Genomic DNA, 26777 nt, shown 5'->3' on the forward strand with positions numbered 1-26777 from the left:
TTTCATTCCTCTGTTAATGTGAGGTTGAAGATAGGTGCAATATGAGGAAGAATGTGAGAAGGAGGGAGTTTAACTTGTACTCCAGTTTCCAAGTCTGAACAATTGCAATGTAGTGAAAACTGTGGGGCCTGTGGCAATTTGTATAAATAAATCCCTAAAACAGAATTTTGGCTTTTGAAATGCATAGAACATGATGTGGTCATAGCATCATGAATGTTGAAAGCCTGTTTTCACAGCCAGGGACTTTAAAATAAGAACTCCACATAAGAGAATGATGGGGGAAAAAGTATACATCTAATGAAGCAAATAGCACAGCAAGATGATGATTAACTGAACGACACAGAAAAATCTGCCTTTCTTTTCTTACAAATATCTCTTTTGTGGGCTACCTTGACAGGCATTCTTTTGTTCTCTGCTTCTTAGATGAGTCTTTTCTTTCCTTCTCTGGTTCCCTTCCTCCTCAGTTTTAAACCATAAATATCCTACAAGTGTCTCTTCTTATTTTGGTGAAAGGATGTTACTTGCTAGTTTCCATTATTGCCTCTATAAAATGTATCACTTGTATCTTCAGCCTTGCCCTATTCTCACTTCTCCTCCCTCAGCTTTTCTGCTTGTATTCTCGTCACTTCCTGAGAAGTGATGCTAAATTTATATAACTGATTAAATTATTTTATATACATAAGTTAGTGTGTGTCTCTAAGTTTTATTTCCATGACTTTATAGAGCTTCCTTTTAATTTATTTTATGATATTATCTTGTGGAATCATCTTCTGTGTAATTTTAAGATCCAATTTAATTTTAACCTGTGATAATAAGAGAAAGATCACATAAAAAGACCTCATTTCTGTGACAGCCTGAAGAAACTATTTTCCAATAGATTTTTGTACTCAAATACTTAATTAGAGATATGTCAAGAAAATGATAGTCATTATAAAAATATTCAACCAATGTTATAAGTGAAAAACTCTGTAATCACATGACATAGAGAAATCTCAGCTAACATTTGTAATAGCTGTCAAGGAGTGGATATATATATATATATATATATATATATATATATAATTAAAAATCGAAAAGCCTATAGAAATTAGAGCATAGAGTCAAAAAAGGGCTTGTTAACTCTAAAGCAGATGTTACCATCTAAAATGCTTTCTAATCTATATAAGCCTTCAATACAAATGAATAAACAATTCCTAGTAATTTTAATTGGCATAGCTTTCAGTTCATTTGTTTGAAACCTTGAGAATTATGTTCAAATCTTGATTGAGAGATTGACCCCAATGGAAACAGTTTGTGGTGTTGAGTAAGAGCACAGTTCTGCCAAAATAAACTAGCTATTACAAGTAATTAATCTAAGAGAGAAAAACTCAAAGTGATTTTCCTATTTTATAAGTTCATGAAGTAAACAAAGTTTTATCTTCATGTTCATCTCCCCTTGTAGGCATCCTTTTTTATAGTCATTTGTTGACCATTTCTTCTCATCTTTACTTATCACCAGCCTCCCATATGTCATCGTTATGACTGATTCTACCTTTTTTTTTTTTTTTTTGAGATGGAGTCTCACTCTGTAGCCCAGGCTGGAGTGCAGTGGCACCATCTCAGCTCACTGAAACCTCCACCTCCCAGATTCAAGCAATTCTCCTGCTTCAACTTCCTGAGTAGCTGGCAGTATAGGTGCATATCTCCACACCTGGCTAATTTTTTGTATTTTAGTAAAGATGGGGTTTCCCCGTGTTGTCCAGGCTGATCTTGAACTCCTCAACTCAGGCAGTCTGTCCACCTCGGCCTCCCAAAGTGCTAGGATTACAGGCGTGAGCCACCAAGCTGGGTGACTCTACCATCTCAGTATCTCTGAAATCCATTCTCCATCTCCAGGCCAACGCAACTACCTCATCTCATTTTATTCATTTTATTCTTATCTCTTAAAAACAAAACAAAACAAAACTTACTGCAGGATGTTACTCACGGATTACCTGTTTGCAGTCTTGCTCTTTCTTCAATCCATTCAACCCATACACTTTTCCTAGAAAGATCCTTCTAAGATGCAAATTAAATATGTTTTACTCTTTTCTTAAAGTCTCTTGTTGCATCTCTATAAGGAAAAAATCCTAAAATTCTCATTTTAATATATAAGACTCTTCAAGACTCTTAACGTATGACTTAGAATATGTTTAACTTTTTTTTTCAGTCAAGTGCAAACAATTATATAATCATGGTCCTTTTTACAAATATGCTGCTAATATGACTATCACTGAAAAACCTTTGGAAAGCTGTCTCCACAATAGAACTTTCTGCAATGGGAAGGAATTACTAGCTGGCCCAAATAATGCCACAGAAGACAAAAAGCAGCATGGGTGCCTTTTGGTGCCTTTGGGCTCTCATAAACCTGAGTTTAAACTTAAGTGTTTTTCCTTACAAGCTGTATAACTCTGAGCTTCACTGTCCTTGTTTTTAAAATGGGGCTATTAATAACAATTCTGTAAGACTGTTGTGAACATTAAATGGAATAGATATTCTTGGCCCATTGGCACACATTTTTTTTTTTTTTTTGCCTTCTAATGCTTCATTCAAAATAACAAGAATCAAAAGGCAAGTTATAAAGATTTGATCAATGCAAAGACAATATCAGCCAAAGGTAAAGGTGGCTGGAAAATAGGGAAAAGATACAAAACAGGACTATCAGTTGCCAAAGAAGGTAGATCCAGTGTTGAAAGAAGTCTGAGAAAAACATTGTGTGTGTGTGTGTGTGTGTGTGTGTGTGTGTGTGTGTGTGTTTCTAGTAATAGGAGTAGAAGTAGTAGTCATAGATGAAATCAATCAAGGCATATATAGAGAAAAATAGGTATAGCTATCATTTCTGAAACATTTATTCTTACATGCTAAGCATTGTGCTAAGTTCTTTACATGTATTAATAAATACAAGAGAATTACAGGAAGCAGAGAGCAAAAGAAAACACTAATGTCAGCGAGAAAAAGTAACACTTAAGAGATGAACTGAGAAAAAGTCATTTCTATGGAGGAATAATAATAAGTGGGCAGAGAGGTAGAAGGAAAACTCGAAAATTGTGATGTCAAGCAATCTAAGGGAGAATAAAATGTTAAGGAAGAAGTAGACAATAGTAACAAATGCTGGATAAACAGTCAAATAAGGAAAAGGACATGTTATATACTTTTTAATTTGGTCTTGAGGTCTCCCTCACAAGAGGACTATAAACATTAGTCCCACCCTGACAGGGCTTCGTGGATTTTCACAAGCTACCTCTTTATCTTGGCAGATAGCCAAATACCTAAGTGTCCAACCTGTGACCAGGTGCTCCTCTCACAGGAAACTTGTTGATATTTACAGACCTCTTTGTGGCTCTTATCTGACCTGTGTCTAGTATTATCCTACAAAGGCAGTCACTCTTTAGGAGAGCCTTGACTTAGAAAACAGGCTCAATGTGTCAGTCAGGTGAGACACAGAGGAGGCAACTCAACAAAGTACATGAAATAACAGAAGCTGTCAACTGCAAACAATAACATAGTCATGGTCCGTTTTACAAATATGCTGCCAATATGATGATCACTGAAATACCTTTGAAAAGCTATCTGCTCAACAGGACTTTCTGCAGCGGGAAGGAATTACTAACTGGTCCCAAATAATACCACATAAGACAAAAAGAAGCATGGGTGCTTTTTGGTGCCTTTGTGCTCTCATAACCTGAGTTTATAAGATAAACTTACAGATCTCAGAAAGAAGAGGGCAGCACACCTTACAGGGCCAATGGGAAGTGGGGCCAGGGGCAGTTCAGGACACATACACTCAACCAGCAAGTGAGGAGCAAGAGAGAGAAAGAGAAACCATTATGCTAAAGCCTTTATTGGGTTCCAACAGGAATCCAACAGTTACACAAGTGGGTTTCCTGAGGGAAGTTCTAATTAATGGGTTTAGAGTAAGCAGGCACTAGCTCTGTGGGGCCTTGCTGTGATCGAGAGGGGTCACTGCTGCGTATCTGCTGCTCAGTTCATGGTAGGCGTGGGCATCAGAGGAGCAAGCCAAGCAGATTATGTGTAGGAGATTGGTCAGGGTGGTGGGAGAAACTATAGGGAAAGGAGCAGACCTTCTGAAAGGTCAGAAAGCTCTGCATAGCTTCGGGGGAGAATAAGCTGAAGGCAGCTGTTCCCTGACCCTGAGCCAGGGGGCAAGGAGTAGGTACAAGTAAGTGTAGGGGAATTAATCTTAAACAGAGTTGCTTACTTATGTTGGCCAGGAACTGACCTTTGATCATCCGCATGCATGAGGTTCCCCGAAAGTGGAACAATAAATGTTAATTACCCACAGACTGTGTTTGCTCCAGGCTTTTGGAATTATGTCTACACTGAATAAAAGCAAGCAGCTCCAGCTTATCGGTGCTGCTGCACTTTAGCCACTAGAGCCCGGCAGACCCCTAGCTGCTCTTAACTGCATACCTATGTCTGAGTACTCCCTTTCATCTGTCGCTCAGTCAGGGTCTGCAGTACGGACCCAGCGATTATGTCTAGCTGTCCCATAAGGAGAGGGTCACCAGGAGATTGTCATACATGGCAGGTATCTGGATCAACCACATTGAGGAACTGGGAAGAGGCAGAGAATTAGAAACTGTGTCCCTGGTGACAAAGTCCTGCTTGTGGTATAAGAAAACTTATATTCGAAATGAATCCTGAGACAACATAAAATTATAAGAATCCACTACAGGCTAAAGAGCATCCATGAGAATGGGCAATTAGGGGACCTTTGATATCATTTTCCAGAGAAATATCCCTGGAGTGGTGAGGTCTAAAGACAGATTGTAGCAGACTGAGGAGTGAATAGGAGGTGAGGAAAGGTAGAGGAAAGTTGGAGATGACTCTAAAAAATTGTCTATGAAGTTTAGAAGGAAGGACAATAGTTGGGGGGGACAATAATTGAGAACCGGTTGTTGAATGTCAGAACTGAAAATAACTGGAAAAAAAAATATCAATCCTAAATCAACTTTCATGCCAATGTCTTTAGGATCATTTTCAATTGATAAGTCATAGACTTTGGAAAAACAATTTTTCCTCTAAAGCTTTACTAACACAGATTTTCCACTAAATGGAAATGGGTGTCATCCCAATACAGCTTCATTGTTCTTCTCTCTATAAATCTCAATAATAAAGGTGAGACGCAGGCATTGAGAAGAGAAAATTGTAGCTTTAAGCAAACTATAAATCTTAAGGAAAACATTGGTATAAGCATGAATTTGAAGAAGATCCAAAGAAATAATAGAAAATAAATTACCACTTAAAGCAAAGAAAAATTTAATTTCCAAGTGTAGCTATTTATTCAAAGTCTGCTAGGTATGAGACACTATATTTGGTTTGGCAATTTCAACTGAGATTGATTGTCATTTTATTTCATCTAGAATTTACCCTATTCTATTTTCTCTTCCATGGGACATTTAGTTCCTCTTTATATGGTCATTCATTTTTCTCCTTTATCCCTACCCAATGAGCTCCTTAAAATAAAAGATAGAGAGGGAGCTAAATGGAACCAAGTCAAATAAGTTAAAGTTATACTGTAGCAAAACCATTTAATAAGAAATAACAGTGAGGGCCTTTGCTATTATAGGCATTACTTTTGGAATTTCTGAAATTTTGAATAAGGTCTGGGTATTTTAGTTATAAGGATTAAATTTCAGGGCCTCAGGTGAAAAATCCTTTTACCAGAGTCAAAACTTCTTACACTTTATAGAGACAACTTGGGAACATGAGTTTAAAATTTTACCGAAGAGTTAATTACCAAAAAGATTACATTGTGTCACTAAGTTTTATAGGCATTCAGAAAATAAGTGATTAATACAATGGCCTATTTTCAATAGCTTTTCATGGAAAACATGGGAACTGAGCTTGGTCATGAGACTGGGTGTGTGGAAGCAGAGAAAGAGAAGGGGAGACATTGTAAAAAGAAAAAGCAGGCTGGGCGCAGTGGCGTACGCCTGTAATCCCAGCACTTTGGGAGGCCAAGGTGGGCAGATCATGAGGTCAAAAGATCGAGACCATCCTTGCCAACATAGTGAAACCCTGTCTCTACTAAGTATACAAAAATTGGCTGGGCATGGTGGTACGCACCTGTAGTCCCAGCTAATCAGGAGGCTGAAGCAGGAGAATCGCTTAAACCTGGGAAGTAGAAGTTGCAGTGTGCCGACATTACACCACTGCATTCCAGCCTGGAGACAGAGCAAGACTCCATGTCAGAAAAAGTAAAAGCAGAATGCTTAAATCAGTATTTAAATTACAAGCTAGAAACTGGAGGAACTTCAGTTGGATGTTTTTTGAGAGTCAACTGGTAAATAAAAATATCTGTAAAGGGTAATTCATATAGTAATTGTTCTATCGAGATAAAGAGATCTGACTTATTTTCTGTGCTCATAAAACAACCACTTAATGGGGGGCAATTTATAGTACTTATCCTTTCATCAGTAAAAAGTACCAAGTTACCAGACCATATTTGAATCTTAGTTCTTTAATAATAATACTACTGACATTTATATATTTAATAATATGTACATAGATATATTTTATAATAATATTGACATATAAAATACTACTACTGAGATACATATATCTCAGTATTATTCTTATATATGTATTTAAGTAGTAGCATTTAATATATATATATCTCTCTCAGGATTATATATATTGAGTATATATAATATATATCTCAATAGTAGTATTTTATATATATATATCAGTGGTATTATTATATACTACTATTATATTAATAGTATTATTATATGTCAAATATATATTTTTATATATCTCAGTACTATTATTAAATGTAATAAATTTATATAAATATATATTCTATACATTTAATAATATTAAATATATATTGAATAACAATAAGATAAATATATATTTATGTCAGTTATATAAATCTAAGTATGATACAATTTATATCCTTAAAATGTTTAAAGATTTATATCCTTTAAGTGTATTAAGATAGCTGTCATAAAATCTGTTTCTAATTTGCAATTTTACTAGTTATTTTTTTCTGAGAAAAAAACATCATGACTATATAGTCTCATAAAAAAAGTCAAAATAACAGAATATATACCATGGAAAAATGTTAATAATATATTTAAAACTCCAACCACAGGTCTTGAAATATAGCAAATACTTGGGATTTCCTGAAGATTAATTTGAAATCAATTATCAATAAATGTTTGATGAATTGAATTGTTTAAAATTTCTATCATATAATTAAGTCCTAATTATTGTTTATATTACCTTATTCCTGGTGGTATATACACCTTCCAAATTTTCACTTTAACTGTACTGGAAATACATCCAGTTTAACAATTATTGGATGCCTATTACCTACCTACCATAGTAGGGAACAAAATAGATTCAGTCTGTGACTTCACAGAGTTTCATGTAGTGGAAAGAGTGTAAAGTTGATTTACCAACTTTTTCAGGTGCCAAAGCAGAAGAACCATGAGTAAAATAACTTGATAGGTATATACTGAAGCCTACATGTTTATATGAGTGTACTTGTCTTAGTCCACATGGCAGACAATATACCATATTCCCGTTAGAGTGCTGGGAGATACTCTCCCCATCATTACTCCAAAGGTCATACAAATTAGTACATGTATTCTACTCATTAGCTAAAATCAGATAATTCTAACATGCATTGCTCTCAATGGTTAAATATTTGCTTGAATTTTAAAACAAACTAAGTAAAGCCTACAATTTAGTAATGACTCTGTATGGTTTCATTAAAACTTACATTTTGACAGTTTCTCAGAAAACCAACACTTCATAATTAATGAATGTTCAGCCAAAGGTTGACCTTCTGAGTTAACTGGAGAAGTGCAAACTTAGGAGGAAAAAAAATGGCTTTTGACTGTTTATTAAAGCCTAAGAGCTCTTATCTTTTAGAATGAAAGTTCTGGAAGCATGCCTAAGAAATTGGCTCTATAGGTTAACATTTGAAAGTCTGTTTTACATAAACATTCATGCTGTCTACTTTATGCTATATTTAAAATAAGAGAAATTGTAAAAAGCTTAATCTACCTTGATTGCTAGGGGCCTCCTTCAAAGGTTCCTGAGATTGAACTCCCAGGCATGTGAAGCCTAAAGATACCAAGCACTTGTTATAAATGGCTCCCGCATTCATTTTCAGTCTAAATCTATGGAACCTCTACTGACAGATGGCTTCTTCCTATCTGGGATTGAATTAGTTACTTTATTTACTTAAAGGTTAGTGTTAGTACAATCAAGGTCAGAGGAGTGGACTGGTAAAAACAAGATTTGATGTCAAACAGACCTGCATTTGAATTTCACTTCTGCTCCCCAGACACTCAGTTTCTTCATCTTTAAAATAGAGAGTAGCACCTCTTTCTGTGTTTTGGCATGAAACAGAGTAGACTGAATACCACTGATACACTTGTTTCTGGGCCTGATACATAATATTCCCTCAATAAAAGCTCATTGTGGTTTTAATTTTTATATTGTAAAAACAACTCACTGTACACAATGTGTATTCTGCTGATCATTAGTCAACAATATTCAAGTATGAACAAGAAACAATTGTTGTGAGAATGTATAAAATCCTATACACCTGCTTATATTTGGACCCATCAGAAATTTCGGATTTTCCAATAAAAATTCCTTATTTTATATGACAACTATTAGCATCTCTAATGCTATCCCCCCGAGTGAATAAATTATGAAATAAGCATGTAAAATAATAGTTTTGGCTCATATTTGCTCAATAAATTGTGTTTAATGGATAAATAGATGACTAAAAATTAACTATTTCAAACCATGAAGCACTCAGAAACAAAGCTTGAGGCAAGAGACTAAAGATTTAGTTTCCTATTGACACTGACTTGCTCTATGACCTTTAAAAATTTCTTAATTCCTGGTTCTCCATTTTTTTATCTTTAAAATGTTAGGGTTTGATATGTAATGTCCATAGTCCTTCCCTAGTTCTGTAGGTCTATGATTCACACAATTGAGGAAATATAACTTAAGAGGCAATTTGTTCATAGAAACAGAAGAGGTGACAGGACATAAGTCCCTTGAGCTCTTAAATTCCATCTTTCTGTTTTCTCTTCTAAAAGCCTTTTGAAAAATTTTCAAAATGTGTATTATTTAACCAACTGAAGAATAGACAGTACATTAGCAAAGTCCACAATGAAAATGAACACATTTGAAGGAAATTATTTCAATCTGTTGAACAGAAAAGAGAGAGTAGGAGATAGGTTTTTAGGAGAGGAAATTTGAAATATCAGCAAGTTTGTTGTGAAGGGTAGCAAAATATGCTCCCCCAAAATATGCTACTTTGGCATATTGATTATTTTGAACTACAGAAAATTGAAAAGAAACAGATATAGGAACTCTTTGCTCTCCTTCTATTTGCCTAAAAGAGGGACATAAATTTATGAAGGATTCCTTCCTGTCTTCTCTACCAGAAAGGACAGAAGTTAATCACAAGAGATAACTCTAAACACTTATCAGCCCAGAGAAGTCACCAGAGGAATCTATATAACAAACTTTGCTAAAACTAACTTCTATTTTCCGTTAGTTTCCTCCATATACTTACCTTCCCCCAACTTGTTGCCAGTAGAAGTTCAAAGTTATTTTTCTTTGTCTTATTACTGCTCTACAAAGTTATTGTAAATTTTTGCTAAGATTATAGGAGAGCCCAAGTTCTAACTGCTACTTTGAGTTACTCATCACTAAGCAGTCCCATTTATGTGCAATACACATGTTAATAAACTCCCGTTTGTTTTTCTCTTATTTATCTGCCTTTTTATCAGTCAAATTTATATGGCCTAAGCCAATAAACCTAAAATGGATAGAAAAAATATTTTTTTGTCCCCTACAAATACCAATCTATGGCTTTCCATGATGACAATTGGCCAACAGTTCCTGGTAGAGTTTTTCATTTGTTCATTCACTTCTTTAACAAACATTTATTGTATGATTACTATTTGCATGACCACATGCTAGAGTGAGATTATAAAGATGAATCCGACATATACTTTGTCCTTAAAGAAATTTCTGTTTAGTAAGGATGTTAACGCACGTATATAAATAGAAAAATGTTCTAAATTATATGAGTGAAAGTTATGTGAGATTTTTGAGGAGGTAATATTTAATTTCAGCCAGGCAGATGGCAATGAAGGGAGGGAAATTGAGGAAATCTGGGAGGAGATGGCATTTTAGCTGGAGATTAAGCATGCATATATTAGGCAGAAGGACATTTCTGGCTGAAGAAATAATGTGAACAAAGTCTCAAAGGAGCAGGAAGCTGGATGCAGTTTGACTCTACAATTGGGTTTAGGAAAGAGACGAATGAGAAATACATTTAAAAGGAACACTGTAAGATTGAAGGAACCTTGAATGTCATACTAAGGAGATTTAGTCTTTATCTTTCATAAAAAAAAGAAACAAAAATAAGACACTGGAGGTTTTGGATAAGGTGGATGGAAGAAAATTGTGTTTTAGGGTGGCAACTCCTGAAGAAGATTTGTGCATGGTGGTTGTAAACTGAATCTTAATAGGCAGATAACTCAACTGAAGTTCTTAACCGTAATCATTTTCTTGTCCAGGCTGCTGATGTGCTGTTGCAACATGGAGCTAATGTCAATATTCAAGATGCAGTTTTTTTCACTCCATTGCACATCGCAGCCTACTATGGGCATGAACAGGTAAGTCTGACAGTAGAATTTCCAAAGGTTAGGTGTTGCTTAAGTGTAGGCTTTTGTTGAATTGTCCTGTCTTCAAAGAGTTTATATTTAAAATATCTTTGAATTATTTTTGCCATATTCTCATCAGTCCATCCTTGAGGAACTTGTAGATCCATATAAGCATTACGGTTGTCATGCTATTCATTTTTGCTGATGAGCTTAGTACACAAAGAGGCAGAACAGTACATTGGTAAGTGTGTGACCACAGGAATCAGTCAGCCTAAATTTGAAAAATCCCTAGTGTTTTGACCAGGTATAGGTTATGTAATCCCTCTGATCTTCATTTATTCACCTACGAAATGGGGAAAGATATTAATAGTAACCTCATAGGGCTGCTGTTCAGATGCAATATAAATTGTTTGGCAAATGCTCAGTAAATGTAGCTGTGATGATGCTAATGGCAATAACAGTAAAACAACTCATAAAGGCTCTATAAAAACAATTACTAATGTGCTTTATAATTTACTTTAAATATGTGATTCTATAACAGGTCCATATGTATAAAATGTTATATTCTGTAATAAAAAATAATATATATAGAAAGCTTTAAAGTTTTTAACATACTTTTGTTCAATATATGATTTTATTTAACCTTCACAACTTTATGAAATTATTGAGTTGCCACATGATTGAGCTTATACCATGGGATAGGCACTATAATAGAACCTTTATCTTTTTTTCTAATTTTTCCACAACCCTGAAATTGGCTGTTATTTGCCCATTCCTTTTTTTTTCCTCGAAACAGAATCTCGCTGTGTCACCCAGGCTAGAGTGCAGTGGCGCGATCTCGGCTCACTGCAAGCTCCGCATTCTGGGTTCACGCCATTCTCCTGCCTCCGCCTCCCGAGTAGCTGGGACTACAGCTGCCCGCCACCACGCCCAGCTAATTTTTTGTATTTTTAGTAGAAACGGGGTTTCACCATGTTAGCCAGGGTGGTCTCCATCTCCTGACCTCATGATCCACCTGCCTCGGCTTCCCAAAATGCTGGGATTACAGGTGTGAGCCACCGCGCCTGGCCTATTTGCCCATTCTTATCAATGGTATGCATGAAGCTAAGTCAGGTGAGGTAGCATGCCAGAGCCATGCAGCTATTAATAATAAATAGAAGAGCTGGAATATGTACTCAGTTCTGTCTGATCCCAAAGCCTATATTTGTTTTGCTGTACCAAAGTACCTCTTCTTATTCTTCTTCAACCAGTGAGAAAAATTATCAAGTCCAGACAATTTTCCTAAATGGAGAAGCCAGAATTCAAGGCAACATGTTCTAACTCCAAAGTCTGCTGATTTTCAACCTTAACATATCAAAAGACAAAAATTGTATGTTTCTTTAAAACACTGTCCTTTGGCAGTGAGAATACTCAAGGAACTGAAAATAACCAGAGAGAGAGAGAGAGAGAGAAACAAATGTAACTGGATAACCAAATATAACTGTTCATTGAATACTCCATTTTCACTCTTCCACAATTTGTTTTTCTAGACTCCTTCAATTTTAGGATAGAATTATACCTTTTTACCTTCCTGGAGGTCATGCCACAGCACCACCTGAGGGTTCCAAGTTGAAGATGAAACTTACTTGTGTCCCTGTGCTCAATAGTCATTGTGGCTTTATTCCTCTGCTAGCTGGCATATGCCTGGACACTCTAAGATCGGTGAAGCGTGACCTATAGGTAGGAAGATTGCTTATTTCATTGATGTGCTGCTCAGAGTGCACTGGAGTGCAATGAAGAGCTGGGCACCAAAAATACTTTTAGAAGTACAGGCCCAAAAGCACAAGTAATGGAAAAATCCCATCATTTCCTAACCTCAGGCACAGACAGGATATATACAATGCATGTTATTTGTAGAGTCATCCTCTTTGATGATTAACCTCATCACCCAGCAGAAACATAAACAGCCTGTATGCATGTTGGGTGGAGAACTAAATTTGTTTACTTTCCCTGAAAATATAGTCACAGTCTTATAAAATTATGCTAAAATGTGGATGGCCCTTTTATGATAAGGGACTCACTTTCTGTGTGTGAAGGCAGCACATAAGTAATTTATGGAGGCTATTGTCATTTGCTAAAATATGCTGACAAGGAGAATGGTACATTCAATATATAAATGTACCTAATGTGCCATGTCCCTTGTCATTTGTTTATTTACTTATTTTTTAAGTGGAAGAGTAGATGTTTTGTACCAAGAGTGATATTTCCTAGGTATGTAATAATAGTCCTTAATAGACAATCGATTTCAGAGATAGTTTAAATCTGTCTATTATAAAGTCACATAATCAGAATATATGGAGTCTGTTTAAGTGGAAATGTCTGCTTAGGCATGCAAGGTTGTTGAAACTAAACTTCTGCTGTTCTGATTTCACCTGAATTAAGTCTTGATCTGTCCATTAGCCAACAAAGAGATAAAATGCACATGCTCCAAGTTGGGGCTACCACTTTTACTAACAGTTATTGAATGCCAGGCACTTTTCTGAGTGCTTTTCATGCTCTGACTTATTTAATCCTCACAACAACTCCAAGAGGTGGAAATATTGTTATTCCAACTTTAGCAACGAAGAAACTGAAGTATCAAAATGATAAACAATTTGTTCAACGCAATATAACTGATAAATAGAAGCCTGATTTCCAAACCCTTGCTCTTGTCCATTACACTCAATAGGAACTCAGTTCCCCACATTGTACCCAGCTAATATTTTACCTAGAATTTCTATCAAATGTCTACCATATTCTTGAGAGATTTATACTCAAGACATGTTTATTTGCTGACTCATGGGAAGTAAAAATAGTTTTAGAGCTTGAATTCACTTTTGTGCTGACACTTTAGTGGTCAAGACAATTGAGAGGGGTCAATTGCTATTTGAACCCTAACTGCTATTTTAAGGACTCAGGCGCATCTTAACTTAACCTCTTAGTATCACTGAGATGACTTTTGAAATTCTCAGGAGAGGCAATGTCAAGTTTACATAAATTATTTGGAAAGTTCTTAAGTATATATGCAAGTGACTCAAAGGAATTCCTAAATTACCTAAAACAATCCCAGGAAGACCCCTACCTGCTTCATCACTTTATCCTTCTCTGACCCTATGGATGTAGAGTCTCAGTGAATTGGAAAAGATGTCAGGGCTACTGTTCCTGTCTCCAGTTCACTCACATATCCAGAAAAAGGCCCAAAACTCCAGTAGCAAGATGGCCAGTAATGGTATATGACTGAAGCTGCCATGAAAATCAAGAATCAAGTCAACTACCAGTGACTCTGGCCAGAAGGAGACTTTGGAAGAGATCATTCAGAGAAGATTCTGCATGACTCTAGAGAGGGTTATTTATGTACAGTGAAGACCTACATTATGAAATTGACAAGAGAGTTGATACTAAAGAGAGCAAATGACAAAAGTAGGTTTTCAAGGTCAAAAAATATGGAAAGGATTTTTAAAAAATGTTTTCAAAGTTCCCTAGCATCTCATCTAGCCCCACATTAACTCTGAAACAGAAATGGTAAACAACATTTTCTCAGTTCACCAACAAAAATAAAAAATAACATTTACAGAACAAATAGTGTATGACAGTCATTGTGCTATGCACTTTAAACAAATTCCTAATCTAATCCTCATGACAACCCATGAGTTAAGTCTTATTATTATTCCCATTGCACATATGAAAAAACTTGGGTATAAATAAACAAACTAATTTTTCTCAAGAACACACAGCTGATATAAATCAGATTCTAGATTCGAATCTAGGAATATCTCAAACTGCACCTTAATTCTTAATCAGTATATGATATTACCCCTCAAGTTAACATAAGGTCAGTAGCAGGCACTATTTATTGGCTGCTTAGGCAAAACTATCATTTCAACTATTACCACTTTGGGCCATATATTTTTTTCTTTCTTGCAGACTCTTTATTTTACTGTTCAACCTCTCTCCTAGAGGCTGTGCTTAGAGATGCTCCTATCCCCATCCACTGTGTGTTAGATCTTGTTCAGTTGAAGCCACTCACGGTAAATCTTTCCCCTTGTCCAGGGATTGGTTTAGAAAATTGCAAATGACCTAGTCCGGACTGAAGAGATATGGGAAGAGGGTTTCTGGAGAGTTTTTAAGAAGGAATTTCTAGATTTAAAAAAAATAGCCGCTTGTTCCAAAAGGTAGAGGTCATCTCCTGCTGTACTCTGTGGACCTCAGTTTGTAGTGACTGGAGATGCTGCAGCTCTCTTGCTACCATGGGGTGATCCATCCTACTTGCTGAGCATGGCAGAACAGAATGATGGAAAGAACTTGAGTTATTAAGCTGTTGTATTAATCAACCCTAGAATTATTCCAGTTTTGGACTTCCTGCTAGGTGATATAACAATAATTTTTTTGTGGTTTACGCCAGTTGGGTTTTTGTATACTGCCAAAAGATTTGCATTATTGTTTGAATTTTGATACTAATTTCAAATGAATAAATCCTTTAGGTAACTCGCCTTCTTTTGAAATTTGGTGCTGATGTAAATGTAAGTGGTGAAGTTGGAGATAGACCCCTCCACCTAGCATCCGCAAAAGGATTCTTGAATATTGCAAAACTCTTGATGGAAGAAGGCAACAAAGCAGATGGTAAGATTATATGTTTAAAAGACCTTTGCTATCATTTGCTTTATGCATACTTTTTACTTGTAATTCTCTTACTAGAGAAAAATCTTGAAGTTGACTAATCCTGTAGTCATGTACTTATTTACTCCACAAGTCATAATTTATCTTTAATATATTTATTAGGCCTACATGCGAATCCTTCTTTACATGTTTTAGCTCAATTCTTAATATATTAGGTGCGCCAGTGAAAGTAAAGTGTTCTCGTAGATAAATTAGTTGTCTTTGCTGTTGTTCACTGATCTTTTATAAATTGAGATATTATTTACTTCTAGAAAATTCTCAAATCTTAAGTATATAACCTGATGAATATTTATGTATGTATACATCCATTGAAAACCACCCAGATCAAGATTTAGAATATTTCATCACTCTGAAATTTTCCCTTATGCACTCATCTTAGGGAAATAGACTTTACCACCAAAGGTAATTAATATTCTGACTTTTATTGCTATATATAGTTTTGTCTGTTCTTGAGTTTGTATAAATTTATGACTGGCTTCTTTTGCCCAACAAGATGATTTGGACATACATCCATGTTGTTGTATGGATCATAGTTTGTTCTTTTATATTGTTGAAGATTACATGAATATACCATAATTGGTATATCCATTCTTCTCCTAGTAGACATTTTAATATTTCTAGTGTTCTTTTGTTATGAATACAATTGCCAGTAACATTCTTGTTCAAGTCTTTTTGTGGACATATATGTTCATCTCTCTTATATATATATATATGCACATATATATATGAGAGAATTGATAATTCGAAAGGTAATAATGCATATGTTTAATGTTTTAGGAAATTTCTAGACAGTTTTCCAAAATGTTTGTACTGTTTTAAAATCTTACAACAATATATGAGAATTTCAGTTGCTTCCCACAGCATCCCCAATATTTGATATTATATTACTACACTTTTTAATGGAGTTTGAGTGTGATCCATTTGGGGAAAAAAAGTTTTAGAATACATAGAAGGACTTCAGAATCAGCTGATGGAATAGAATTTCCTTTCATTTTTATTTTCTTAATTATAAAATAAATTTTGGAAAGTTGATTATAACTAGTGAAAAATTTCTTTTTTTCACTTTTCCTCACAAACTTTATTTTTTGACAAAAATTCACTCAGAGTTGCATCTTGCCATTAAATTCTCTCAGGCATATCCAACATTCTTCCATTGACCCCCAAGAGACCCAATTAAAAGCCCAGCTGTAAGAACTGCTGGCCTTTGCAGCAGGAACAATACACATTTCCAAAAGGACACGGTTGTCAAATCTCTAGAACTGCCAGTTCCTTGGTCCAAAATTCAGATTGATATTTAGTTAATAAAGCTAACCAATGTTTTTTATCTACCCATAAGGAATACACAAAGTCTCCTAGAGACAACTGTGGCAAGAGACTAGGGTAATTTCCAGTTTCTAAGTTGTAAACAGGGGCCACTTTATTTCGTAAAATTTAAGAAACATAGCTTGCATTGTTTTCTATACGCCAGTATGCAGTAACTCAGGCAGCTACTTTAGAGCATTATTATAAACAACCTATGTTGTTAGGATGTAAGGAATGCTGTTCCTTGGACCTTGTTTAAGCAGTCTCTTTCATTTTGTTAGTTTAGAATAGGCACAGGTACACCTGTGTGAACCACTGAACACATAATCGTGTTTTTGAAACTGCTTCACTTTTCCAAGAGGTCAGGAACTGCATCACTTTTTCCTTTTATTATTGATGCCAACCTTAGCTTTTTATTCCTCTGCACAACTCCAGAGCTCAGTAGTGTCAAAATGAATGTCATTTATGATCAGCATGTCTCTAGGATCAAAAGACTCCTCTGCAAAAGGCATTGAAATGTGTAATACTACAGCCACATCCCCCTTACATGCCAGCATCATATGATACAATTTTTAACATTTTCTTTGTGGTGCATGCAAGTATTACATGCCTCCTACTCAACTATTTTATAAAATCAAGAGACAGCATGACTCAGATTTTTAAGTATTTTTATTTCTTTCTAGTACATGCTTGATATTTAAGTTCCATTTGCACTTCAACCAATCGCAAAGAAATAAACCAGAAGATCTGCTATGCCAATGGACACTGTGCAGGACTTATTATCAGTGAGTTCACTTATTCTAAAATGTAGCTAAGCCTCCAAATGATTTATTTTAGATCTGGACCCTGCCTGTGGTAAATGGACATAGCAGAAAGATTAAGTAAATAGCCCCAAAAGAGTACAATTTGAAATCCAGTCTTTACAGTATGTTTCCATGGTAACAGAATGTCACAAATGAAAATAAATTCAGGTTGCAAAATTACTCAAAATATAATTCTGAAAGCACTTTCTTTAGTTCAGCATGTTTGGAAGGCTGACCTATTCAGTTAGGTATGTTTTAAATCTCTGTTCTGCTTCTTTGTATCTCTTAGGGTAACGAAAAAGAAGTATAATGCCCCCTAAATGAGATTGAAAAGGTTAAAATATTGATGGACTGCATATATTGATGGACTGCATAAGAAAAAAAATAGTGATACAGAATATACCATTTTGATAATGTTAAAAATTGAAAATTTTAAATTTAGAATTAATAATTTTGTCATCTTAATCATAAATGCTATATTTCTTTTAAATAACACAATCCTTGCAACTGGATGGAGCTGGATATTACAGAAAGCCACAAAAAATTTCTAGAACATGCCCAGCCATAGGAAGTGTTTCACTTTTTGAAATATAGCTTCTTGGTTGTATTACACAGATCTGTTACTGAAAGCTTATTAAAGACAGACCTGGGAGTAATTTTAAAGATCTTGTAGGACCTGCTGATATTGCTTGGTTAATCTGGAAAATTTTATTTTATTTTTAGAGTCAATAAGCAGAAGTAAAGAAGAAACAGCATCCATTCACCCAGTATTCAATATTTCTTTCAAAAGACATCACTATATACCCACTCTCTTCTAAACAGAGCACCAGGCACTAGATATTTTCCCAATAATGATTTACATGTATTTTTTGTTTTAAATTCTCCTTTATATGTTTCTCAATAAGATGCTAAGTTAGAGCACATAGAATGTTATCCATGCATTCAATTTTTCTAAGATATAATAATATATTTTCTTTTTTGTCTTTGCAAATTGGTCCAAGACAAAACTAAATACATCACAGTGACTGAAGCAAAAACAGATGTGTATACACATAAATTCTATGTCTGATTCCATATTTGTCCTGGCTTGTTCCTTCAGTTGGTATTTACATCTTCTTTGAAGGGAATAATGTTTCAGCCACTGCGGATAATTCACCAAGTAAATAACCTAATTTGAAGTTTACTGATTCAATTGGAGAGGAATACTGGGTGGGGCCAAGGATGGCCAAAGGCAAATTATAAATTAATAGAAGATTGCACTGCATTCTGCTTTGCATTTTTCCTCCTGAACCTTAAGAATTCTTATGTCACGCTCCAGATGCCCTGGACTCCTGACTGTTCTCAAATACTGACTTGTGGCATTGACTTTCCCTGGCTTAGAACAGAATGTGAACAAAGGAAAAGCTTTTTTAAAAGGGAGATAATCAAAAAAACCAAGAACATTCTTCTGAATGAAAGATGTATTTTTTCAGCTACTCATTAATAAAAAAAGATTCAAAGGTTTGTTTTTAATAACAGCCTTGGGAGGAGAAGCTCAATGACTTTGTTAAAGATTTCCCTTTGGCTTAAAATCTTGTAGGAAAATAAAATAAGGATGATTGTCTATAAATACAGCAGCTACAAGGCCTAATTAAGAACCTGTCTAGATTGACAAAGTAATCAAACAATAAAACAAATGGCTTTAGAGCAGTTGATTCCATTATTTTAGTTTTAAAAATTATTAAAGCCAGATTAGGAATTGAGCAGTTTGATGTTCAGTTGTTATTACTTCAGGACTGTAATTATTGACTGTTTAACTAGACTGTAAGTTGTTTGAGAGTATAGACTCTGCATTTATCTGTTATTAGCTTTGGACATAGCAAATTTCTAAGAGGGACATTAGTAAAAAGGTTAAGTAACTTTTATTAAATGTCTAGTATATGACAGGCTTCATGCTTGATAGAGGCTTTCCAATCATGATCCTCTTTATTCTTTTCGGCATCCCTGGAACAATGATCTTATTATATTGATTGTTACTGATAAGACATCCATACCTCCAACACTAGCTTAATGGCTAATACATAGTGATCATTTGATTCTTGTTGAGGAATGAGAGTGTATCTGTCAAGTTTTTTTTCTTTCAAGTATTAGAAACTAACTCTTGCTAATTTAGTCATAAAATGAGTAGATTAAAAGATATCATGTAGCACATAGAATCTTCTTCAGAACAGAGTAGAAAGCCATGTTTGAAATTCTCACAGTGAGGAACAACATCCAAAATCATGCCCAAATGTGGTCCTGTGAAGATGCACTGCCACCCTTGCTAGGCACACATAAATTCTTGTGCTTCTGATGCCAACAATGAAGGGCATTGAATCTGTGGCTGGAATTGCTACCATGGGAAATTGGATGGAGCTACTGCCACGTTGCCAAGATAGATTAGGCCTTGCTTTTTATGTCATCAGCTCTGAAGTCAGTCTCATATGATGTGTTGATTGGAGGAGTCTACAGATAGGTGTCCAGACCAGGGAACTGTTGAGAGTAAAAGTGTCATTAAGAATTATTCCAGGATAACAAGTCTAAACCAGGACATATGGTCACCCTCTGCTAATTCTGTTCCCTAGCTGCAAAGAGATCATGGAAAGCACATTTTCTGCTTCTATGATAAAATGTGGTCTTGGCTTCTCATTAGTACTCACAGTATACGGAATTACCCAAACATCAGAAGAGGTTATAAGGCTGGGTGTTCCAAAGAGAAGGACAAATGTGCACTACTGAATTAAGAATTGAATTTTAAATAACCTGTCTAAAGTAAAACAATTAATGAGGTCTGCCTAAGTCTAAAGCACTTTTCCTTTCATGATACCATGCTTTGCATAGTGTACTATGGTAATTTTCAGCTAAGGATATACATCAGAGCTGTTTACAATAGTATTGTAAACATACAGGTTGTGGGGTCCCACTCTAACCTACTGAACCCAAATCTCTGGGAATGGTGCTCTGGCCAGGATCTGTAATTCTTAACATCATTCAGAGAAAAAAAAAATCAATTTGAAAGGTGATCCTTGTGGAAACAAGTCCACGTGTACCTTTTGGATGCTATTAGTTTCCCAAACTGTTCCATTGTTTGAGATAGATTTGATTTAATGTGTTCCATATAATTTATGGAAGCTAGAAGGAAACCTGTTTAATGTGGTAGTAGGCAATAGAATAAAATTATAATTTTAAAAATTGGTCGCCCTTAACTTCCTTTATTATTATCATTAACTGGCATTTCCAGGAATCACTCAGGTACTTAGAAATGTCTGTGGTACTATACATATGAAGGTTGAGAAACAAAGAATTCCAGATAACATATCCTTTTCTTTCTTGCTGATAACAGTGAATGCTCAAGATAACGAAGACCATGTCCCGCTCCATTTCTGTTCTCGATTTGGACACCATGATATAGTTAAGTATCTGCTGCAAAGTGATTTGGAAGTTCAACCTCATGCTGTTAATATCTATGGAGATACCCCCTTGCACCTGTGAGTATTATGTAGCGTTCCATAGGTCCTCCAGGTATACTGCATGTACTTGCTTACAATATTAACAAGATATTTTCTTCAAATCTAGGGCATGCTACAATGGCAAATTTGAAGTTGCCAAGGAAATCATCCAAATATCAGGAACAGAAAGTCTGACTAAGGAAAATATCTTCAGTGAAACTGCTTTTCATAGGTAAAAGAATATTTAAGTGCAATAGCAACTAAACTTAGCCGACACTCTAAAGCACCTGAAGTTGTGTGCATAAAGCAAGAACAAATAGTGGCAGATGTTGCAATCAGAGAGCAATAGCAGAGGTAGGGCAGAGGACAAAGAGCCCGAGCTAGATGCAGGGAAGAAAAGGTGGAGGCAGATGCTGCAGTCAGTACAACAGATGGGGCCGAAGCCAGATGCTGCGTTCCTGGCAGCAGCCACAAAGACAGGGACTGATGTTGCCAAGGCAACAAGCGTATCAACATCTGTAAGCATATTGCTTCTATTCCTCTTCACTCCATGGAAAGCTGCCAAAAAGGGATGCTCCCATAATCCTCCTCCAACAAGAATCTCATTACCAGAATTCATCAGCATTAAATGTGACACTTTTTTCCTTTCCACTTAAACCTTACGTGAAAATGTGTCTACCTATCTAAAACATCCATCTGTCAGCCTGTAAAAGCCTAGTCAGGGTGGCCACTCAAATACCTAAGAAAGCATTAGCTCTTCTCTAGGAATTCATGAGAGCCCTTTACGGTGTGCTCTAGAAAAGCACACTGAAGGAACAGCTGGGATTAGAAAAGTTGCAACCAAAAATAAAAGGAGAGAAAAAGAAAAGAAAGAAAAGGTTGCTAATAAGTCAGAGCGATAGTTCCCTAAAATGCCCAAAAGGAAGGTGGATGTTTTATAAAATCTAAGGCCTTCATTTTTAATGAGTAACTGTTTTGCTATAACAGTAAAAGCATAGTTTGTAGTAATTTGTATTTAGTAGGTCTTGAAAATTAGTTCGTTTGCCTACACATTACATATTTTTTATTAGTTTGTAACCTCTAAAAATGTATTTGAGAATAATTTGTTGTTCACATAAAGTTTTTGCATTGCATTGATGAATAATAAAAATGAGGAGACTCTCTTTTTTTCTTACCAAACTAAAATTAAGCTTGTGCTTCTGCATCAGACATCAACCTGTCAAATTTCACATACATTTCCAGATTTTTCTTGTCAGCCAAAGGCTCAGTCAAAAAAACGGTGAAGTAAAACCACCGTTTATGGAATAGTGACCATATGCCAGATGATTTGCATCCATTATCTCGTCTAATCCTCACAACGTTTTATGAAGTTGGATTTATTATCTCTCTTTTACAGAAGAGAAAATTGAGGATCAGAAAAGCTATGTAATTTGCCAAAGTTCCTTATGGATAGAAAATAATGTTGCAAATGCCTACCTAATTCTAAATCCTGTGCTTTTTACATTTCTTCATGTTCTAGTACCAAAATATTTTGTCTGTTTTCTACACACTCAGTAACAGAACAGATGCAAGAACTCCTTAGATCATACCTTCAGTCAAACGGTTCAGTGGAATCTGTCCCTGCAGGGGACAGTTGGCAGAACTGATATGTACTGGTTGCTGGTATTCTCTTTCCCATTAGGTCATGCCTGTTACAGCTGACACCTCAGGCTAGTTTTCAAATAATTTTGCTACTTCATGCACTAAAATTGAAACCAACTGTAATCAGAGGGTGACTGTCACCTCTAAAAGATTGTCTATATGAGAAGATTTGTGAAGTGAGTTGAAAGTATATACCCAATTGTTTTATTTTGTGTAAGCCTGTGGCTACTCAGAGTTAACAGATTAATGTTTTTGTTGTATTCATTTTAAGCAAATATTTATAAAAGAATCTCCTTTTACATGAGGAATTCACTCTGAATACGAATTTTTCTATGTACAATCATAGTATTTTGCACAGAGTAAGCACTCAGCACATTTCTCTTGTGGTTTTCATATGCATACACACACATATATATAAATATATATGTGTATATAGATGTACACATATACACATATATGTGCATGTATATATGTGCATGTATGTATGTATATATATACACTCATATGTATACATATATATGTGCATATATTCAGAACTCATTTTCTGTAAGTAGTTTCTTTGAAAAAGAGCAATGAATCAATATTAAATGTGTACTGTTATGGGTCGTATTTATAATGCAAATAGTTAATGACATGATATATTGCACTGAGATGGTAGTTTTTTTATTCACTCAATATTTCAAGAAAGAGTTATTAAACACCTACCTTGTATTGCTGCTACTAGGGACATTAAGATGACAGGATTCTTTCCATCCTTAAAATAGCCCTATTGTAAGGTATCAAGGTAAACAGAGATGTATCCAGTACCATATCACAGTGTGATAAGCACTGTAAGATTGAAATTACAAAGAAGCAGAGGGGTCAGCAATGAATTCTGCCTTTGGTTCATTAGGATACTTCATATTCAGTTTAATCAGATGAAGAATGAATGGTATTTCATGAAAGAAAAATGACTTAGGCAATGCCATCCCTGGAGGAGGAAATGCTAAGACCCAGTGAACTCCCTCTTTTTTCTAGAACCAAGTCCCTATGCCCTTCCTTTGGCCATTATTTAGTTGAGGCTTTGCCCAATGCTAGTTCCTTCCAGTCACTTATTACATACCTCATCTCTCTTCATGATTTGAATATACAGTACTGTTAGTTAACAAGTGATAGCAAAAGCAGAGGTATGAGGGAAACTACAGGAAAAGAACATTTATGAGAGAATTACTAATCAAAAAGTTAAATCCAGTAGTCATTACTAGGCATGTTAATTTCATACAAAATCTTTTTCTCAATGCATCTTAGCTTTCCCAGTAAACAGTAGAAATCAGAATTTCAGCTAAGTATTTCAACAAATCTATTTGCAAAATTTATCTTAAAAAATCTTATTTCCTTGCATCTTGAAATTTATTACTTTTTCCACAAATACTTTCTCACAACTGGAAAAAGCTGATAATGAAATGTCCTCTACAATTTGTAATGTGATTCTATAAGCATTAATTCACTTGAAATTTCAGCATCAATTTGGCAACTTGAGAAAGTATTGTCTATCATTGTTTTATAGATGGTAAAACTAAAACTCACAGAGGTCAAAGAACTTGTCCAGGACCTCTGGTTTGTGTGTGGCAGAATTCTGGATTTTGAGTCCACAACTAATGCTCCTTCAGTAAAATGAAAGCTTTGAGATCTTACTCTCTGGTCAAGGAAGTGTTTGAAGAGACAGTAGATGGTTTTACCGGGAATAATTTCAGATTGTGGCCTGGATTTGACTAAAACTCTCAGAACCCTCCTGAATTTCTAATTTGATTGTCCTGCAGAATAATTCCTAGGTCCTGCAGCTAAAAATGCACGGATCTCTTATATCTTATGTCCTTTTATGAAAAATAACTAATATCCCTGAAAACATTTGATTAAAAAACACTGGAAATTTTATACAGCTCTTTTCTGAAAGATCCAGATGTGAGAATCTTTAGAATTTTTCTCACCGTATATCCACGTTTTTATTTAGCCTTTGTAGATGGTGCTTGTTTATTTTTCATCATCTCCTCACTTCTCTGTTTCTTTGGCTCTCTTATATACATGTGTGCGTCTAGAATGCCTGACTTAATCAGGGCTACATTTTTTTGTTAGGACTGCCATAAAGAAATACCACAGACTGGGTGGCTTAAGCAACAGAAATTTATCATCTCACAGTTCTGGAGGATAGAAGTCCAAGATCAAGATGTCAACAGGTTTGGCTTCTCCTGAGGCCTCTTCCCTTGGCTTGCAGATGGCTGCCTTCTTGCTGTGTCTTCACATGGCTGCCTCTCTGTCTATGTCACCTGTGTCTTCATCCCAGATTCTTCTTATAAGGATGTCAGTCATATTGAATTGGGGCCCACCCTAATGACCCCATTTTAAGTTAAGTACCTCTTTAAAGACACAATCCCTAAATACAGTCTCATTGTCAGGTCATGAGGGTTATACCTTCAACATATGATTTTTTGAGGTGTAGGGGAGAGGGCACAATTTAGTCCATAACAAGGGCCTTCTATCTTTCTTGTTTTATATTTTTTCAGTGCTTGTACCTATGGCAAGAGGATTGACCTAGTCAAATTTCTTCTTGATCAGAACGTCATAAACATCAACCACCAAGGAAGGGATGGGCACACTGGTAAGACTGTGATGAAAACATCACTAGTTCTAGATGCTTGTCAATGATTAAGAATAACGGTATGCAAAGGGATGTGGGGGCATTGGGAGTGCTCAACTCCAGTGGGAAAGGATATTTTATCAACTGGCATCATTTATAATTGATAATGACTGATAATAATGAAAAGCAGACTGACTTGGTCAATTTTATTATTGTGTTAAATTATTTGCAGTCAATGCATCCTCTTATGACCTGCACTAGGGACAGACTGATCACACTGCTCTGCCCTTGATTTGGTGATCAAAAAAAAAAAAAAAAAAAAAAAAAAAAAAAAACTGTGTCAGGTCTTTGTTCTTTTACTTGTGGAAAGATGCTAACACTTGTTCTTGGTAATTATGGTGGATGTAGAAATACTATAATTGTACTGAGGAAAAGACAGTCTCTATAGAAGACTGAGTACAATAGAATACCCGTTTTGCTTAAAGTAATGTCTCTTTTGGTCAATAATAAAATGAGTTCTTTATCAAAGAAATCAATCCTTACTTCATACCTTTGGAAATAATGCTATTATGTGGTGATAACTGTCTTTTGAAAATTTGGGGTGCAGTTTTTCTTTTTTCTCCTTTTGTTCTTTCAATTCTTTTCTGTTACAGGATTACACTCTGCTTGCTACCACGGTCACATTCGCCTGGTTCAGTTCTTACTGGATAATGGAGCTGATATGAATCTAGTGGCTTGTGATCCCAGCAGGTCTAGTGGTGAAAAAGATGAGCAGACATGTTTGATGTGGGCTTATGAAAAAGGTATATTTTTAATCATCGTGTCTCTATAGTGATACATTGAACTGTGTGCATAGATTATGTCAGTGCATCAATAATTACTTTGCTTGCATGACTTGAACACTCTCATTTCTTCTGTAGATTTTACTTGAGTTTCTGGGGCCTTGGATCAAAGAGTCCAATACACTGTAATCAGAGAAGGCAACTCCTAGGCTGCAGATGAGCCAAAGGCATTCTCAGTATTGGCACTTTGAAAGGGAATAGTCACATTTCTAAGTACCAGAGAAACAAAATTGTGATGGCTAATGATAGTAGAGTGGGCTCAGAGCTAATCTTTATTTCTTATATGGGGGAATTTTGATGTGGTTTCAAATTTATAAGAAAGAAGTGAGTACAATGGGGGAAAAAAGAAATATTTGTCAGATCTAACCCTGCTGACAATGCCTGTGCTAGAAAAATGTGACGGAGCCAAGTGTAAACTTATTTGAATATAAACTTATTTGCTTAAGTAGAAACTTATCTGAGCTCAAAGTGGTGAAAACTTGAGATCTGGTATGAGAACAACTGGATTTAAATCAAGCCATATTATTTGACCTTGTGCAAATTATTTAATATTTCTGAGCTCCATTTTCTTCATCTGAAAAATAAGGATTATAACTTCTACTTCATAAGATTGTAAGGATTAAATGAGATAATATACGCAAATTGCTTAGAACAGTGGCTGACACAAAATAAATACTAATTGCTATTTTAGTGTGATAGTAGTGTAGTAGTAGTAACTCCGA

At 35.4% G+C, this 26777-nt stretch overlaps 1 protein-coding gene across 13 annotated transcripts in view; it reads left to right on the forward strand.

Annotated features, from left to right (window-relative positions):
- The window catches only part of TNNI3K (TNNI3 interacting kinase), a 301755-nt gene that overhangs the window by 86154 nt on the left and 188824 nt on the right, over positions 1-26777 (forward strand). For all 13 annotated transcript variants that reach the window (XR_007720751.1, XR_007720754.1, XR_007720811.1 and 10 more), the window contains 6 exons: positions 10605-10703; positions 15191-15329; positions 20853-20997; positions 21086-21190; positions 25140-25234; positions 25867-26016. Coding sequence is in view for 10 of the 13 variants with exons in the window: in XM_050766192.1 (XP_050622149.1) it covers positions 10605-10703; positions 15191-15329; positions 20853-20997; positions 21086-21190; positions 25140-25234; positions 25867-26016 (733 nt within the window). In the remaining 3 variants the exon portion in view is untranslated. The remainder of the gene's footprint in view (positions 1-10604; positions 10704-15190; positions 15330-20852; positions 20998-21085; positions 21191-25139; positions 25235-25866; positions 26017-26777) is intronic.

This window comes from Macaca thibetana, chromosome 1, assembly GCF_024542745.1.
Source record: "Macaca thibetana thibetana isolate TM-01 chromosome 1, ASM2454274v1, whole genome shotgun sequence".
Lineage (NCBI taxonomy): Eukaryota > Metazoa > Chordata > Mammalia > Primates > Cercopithecidae > Macaca > Macaca thibetana.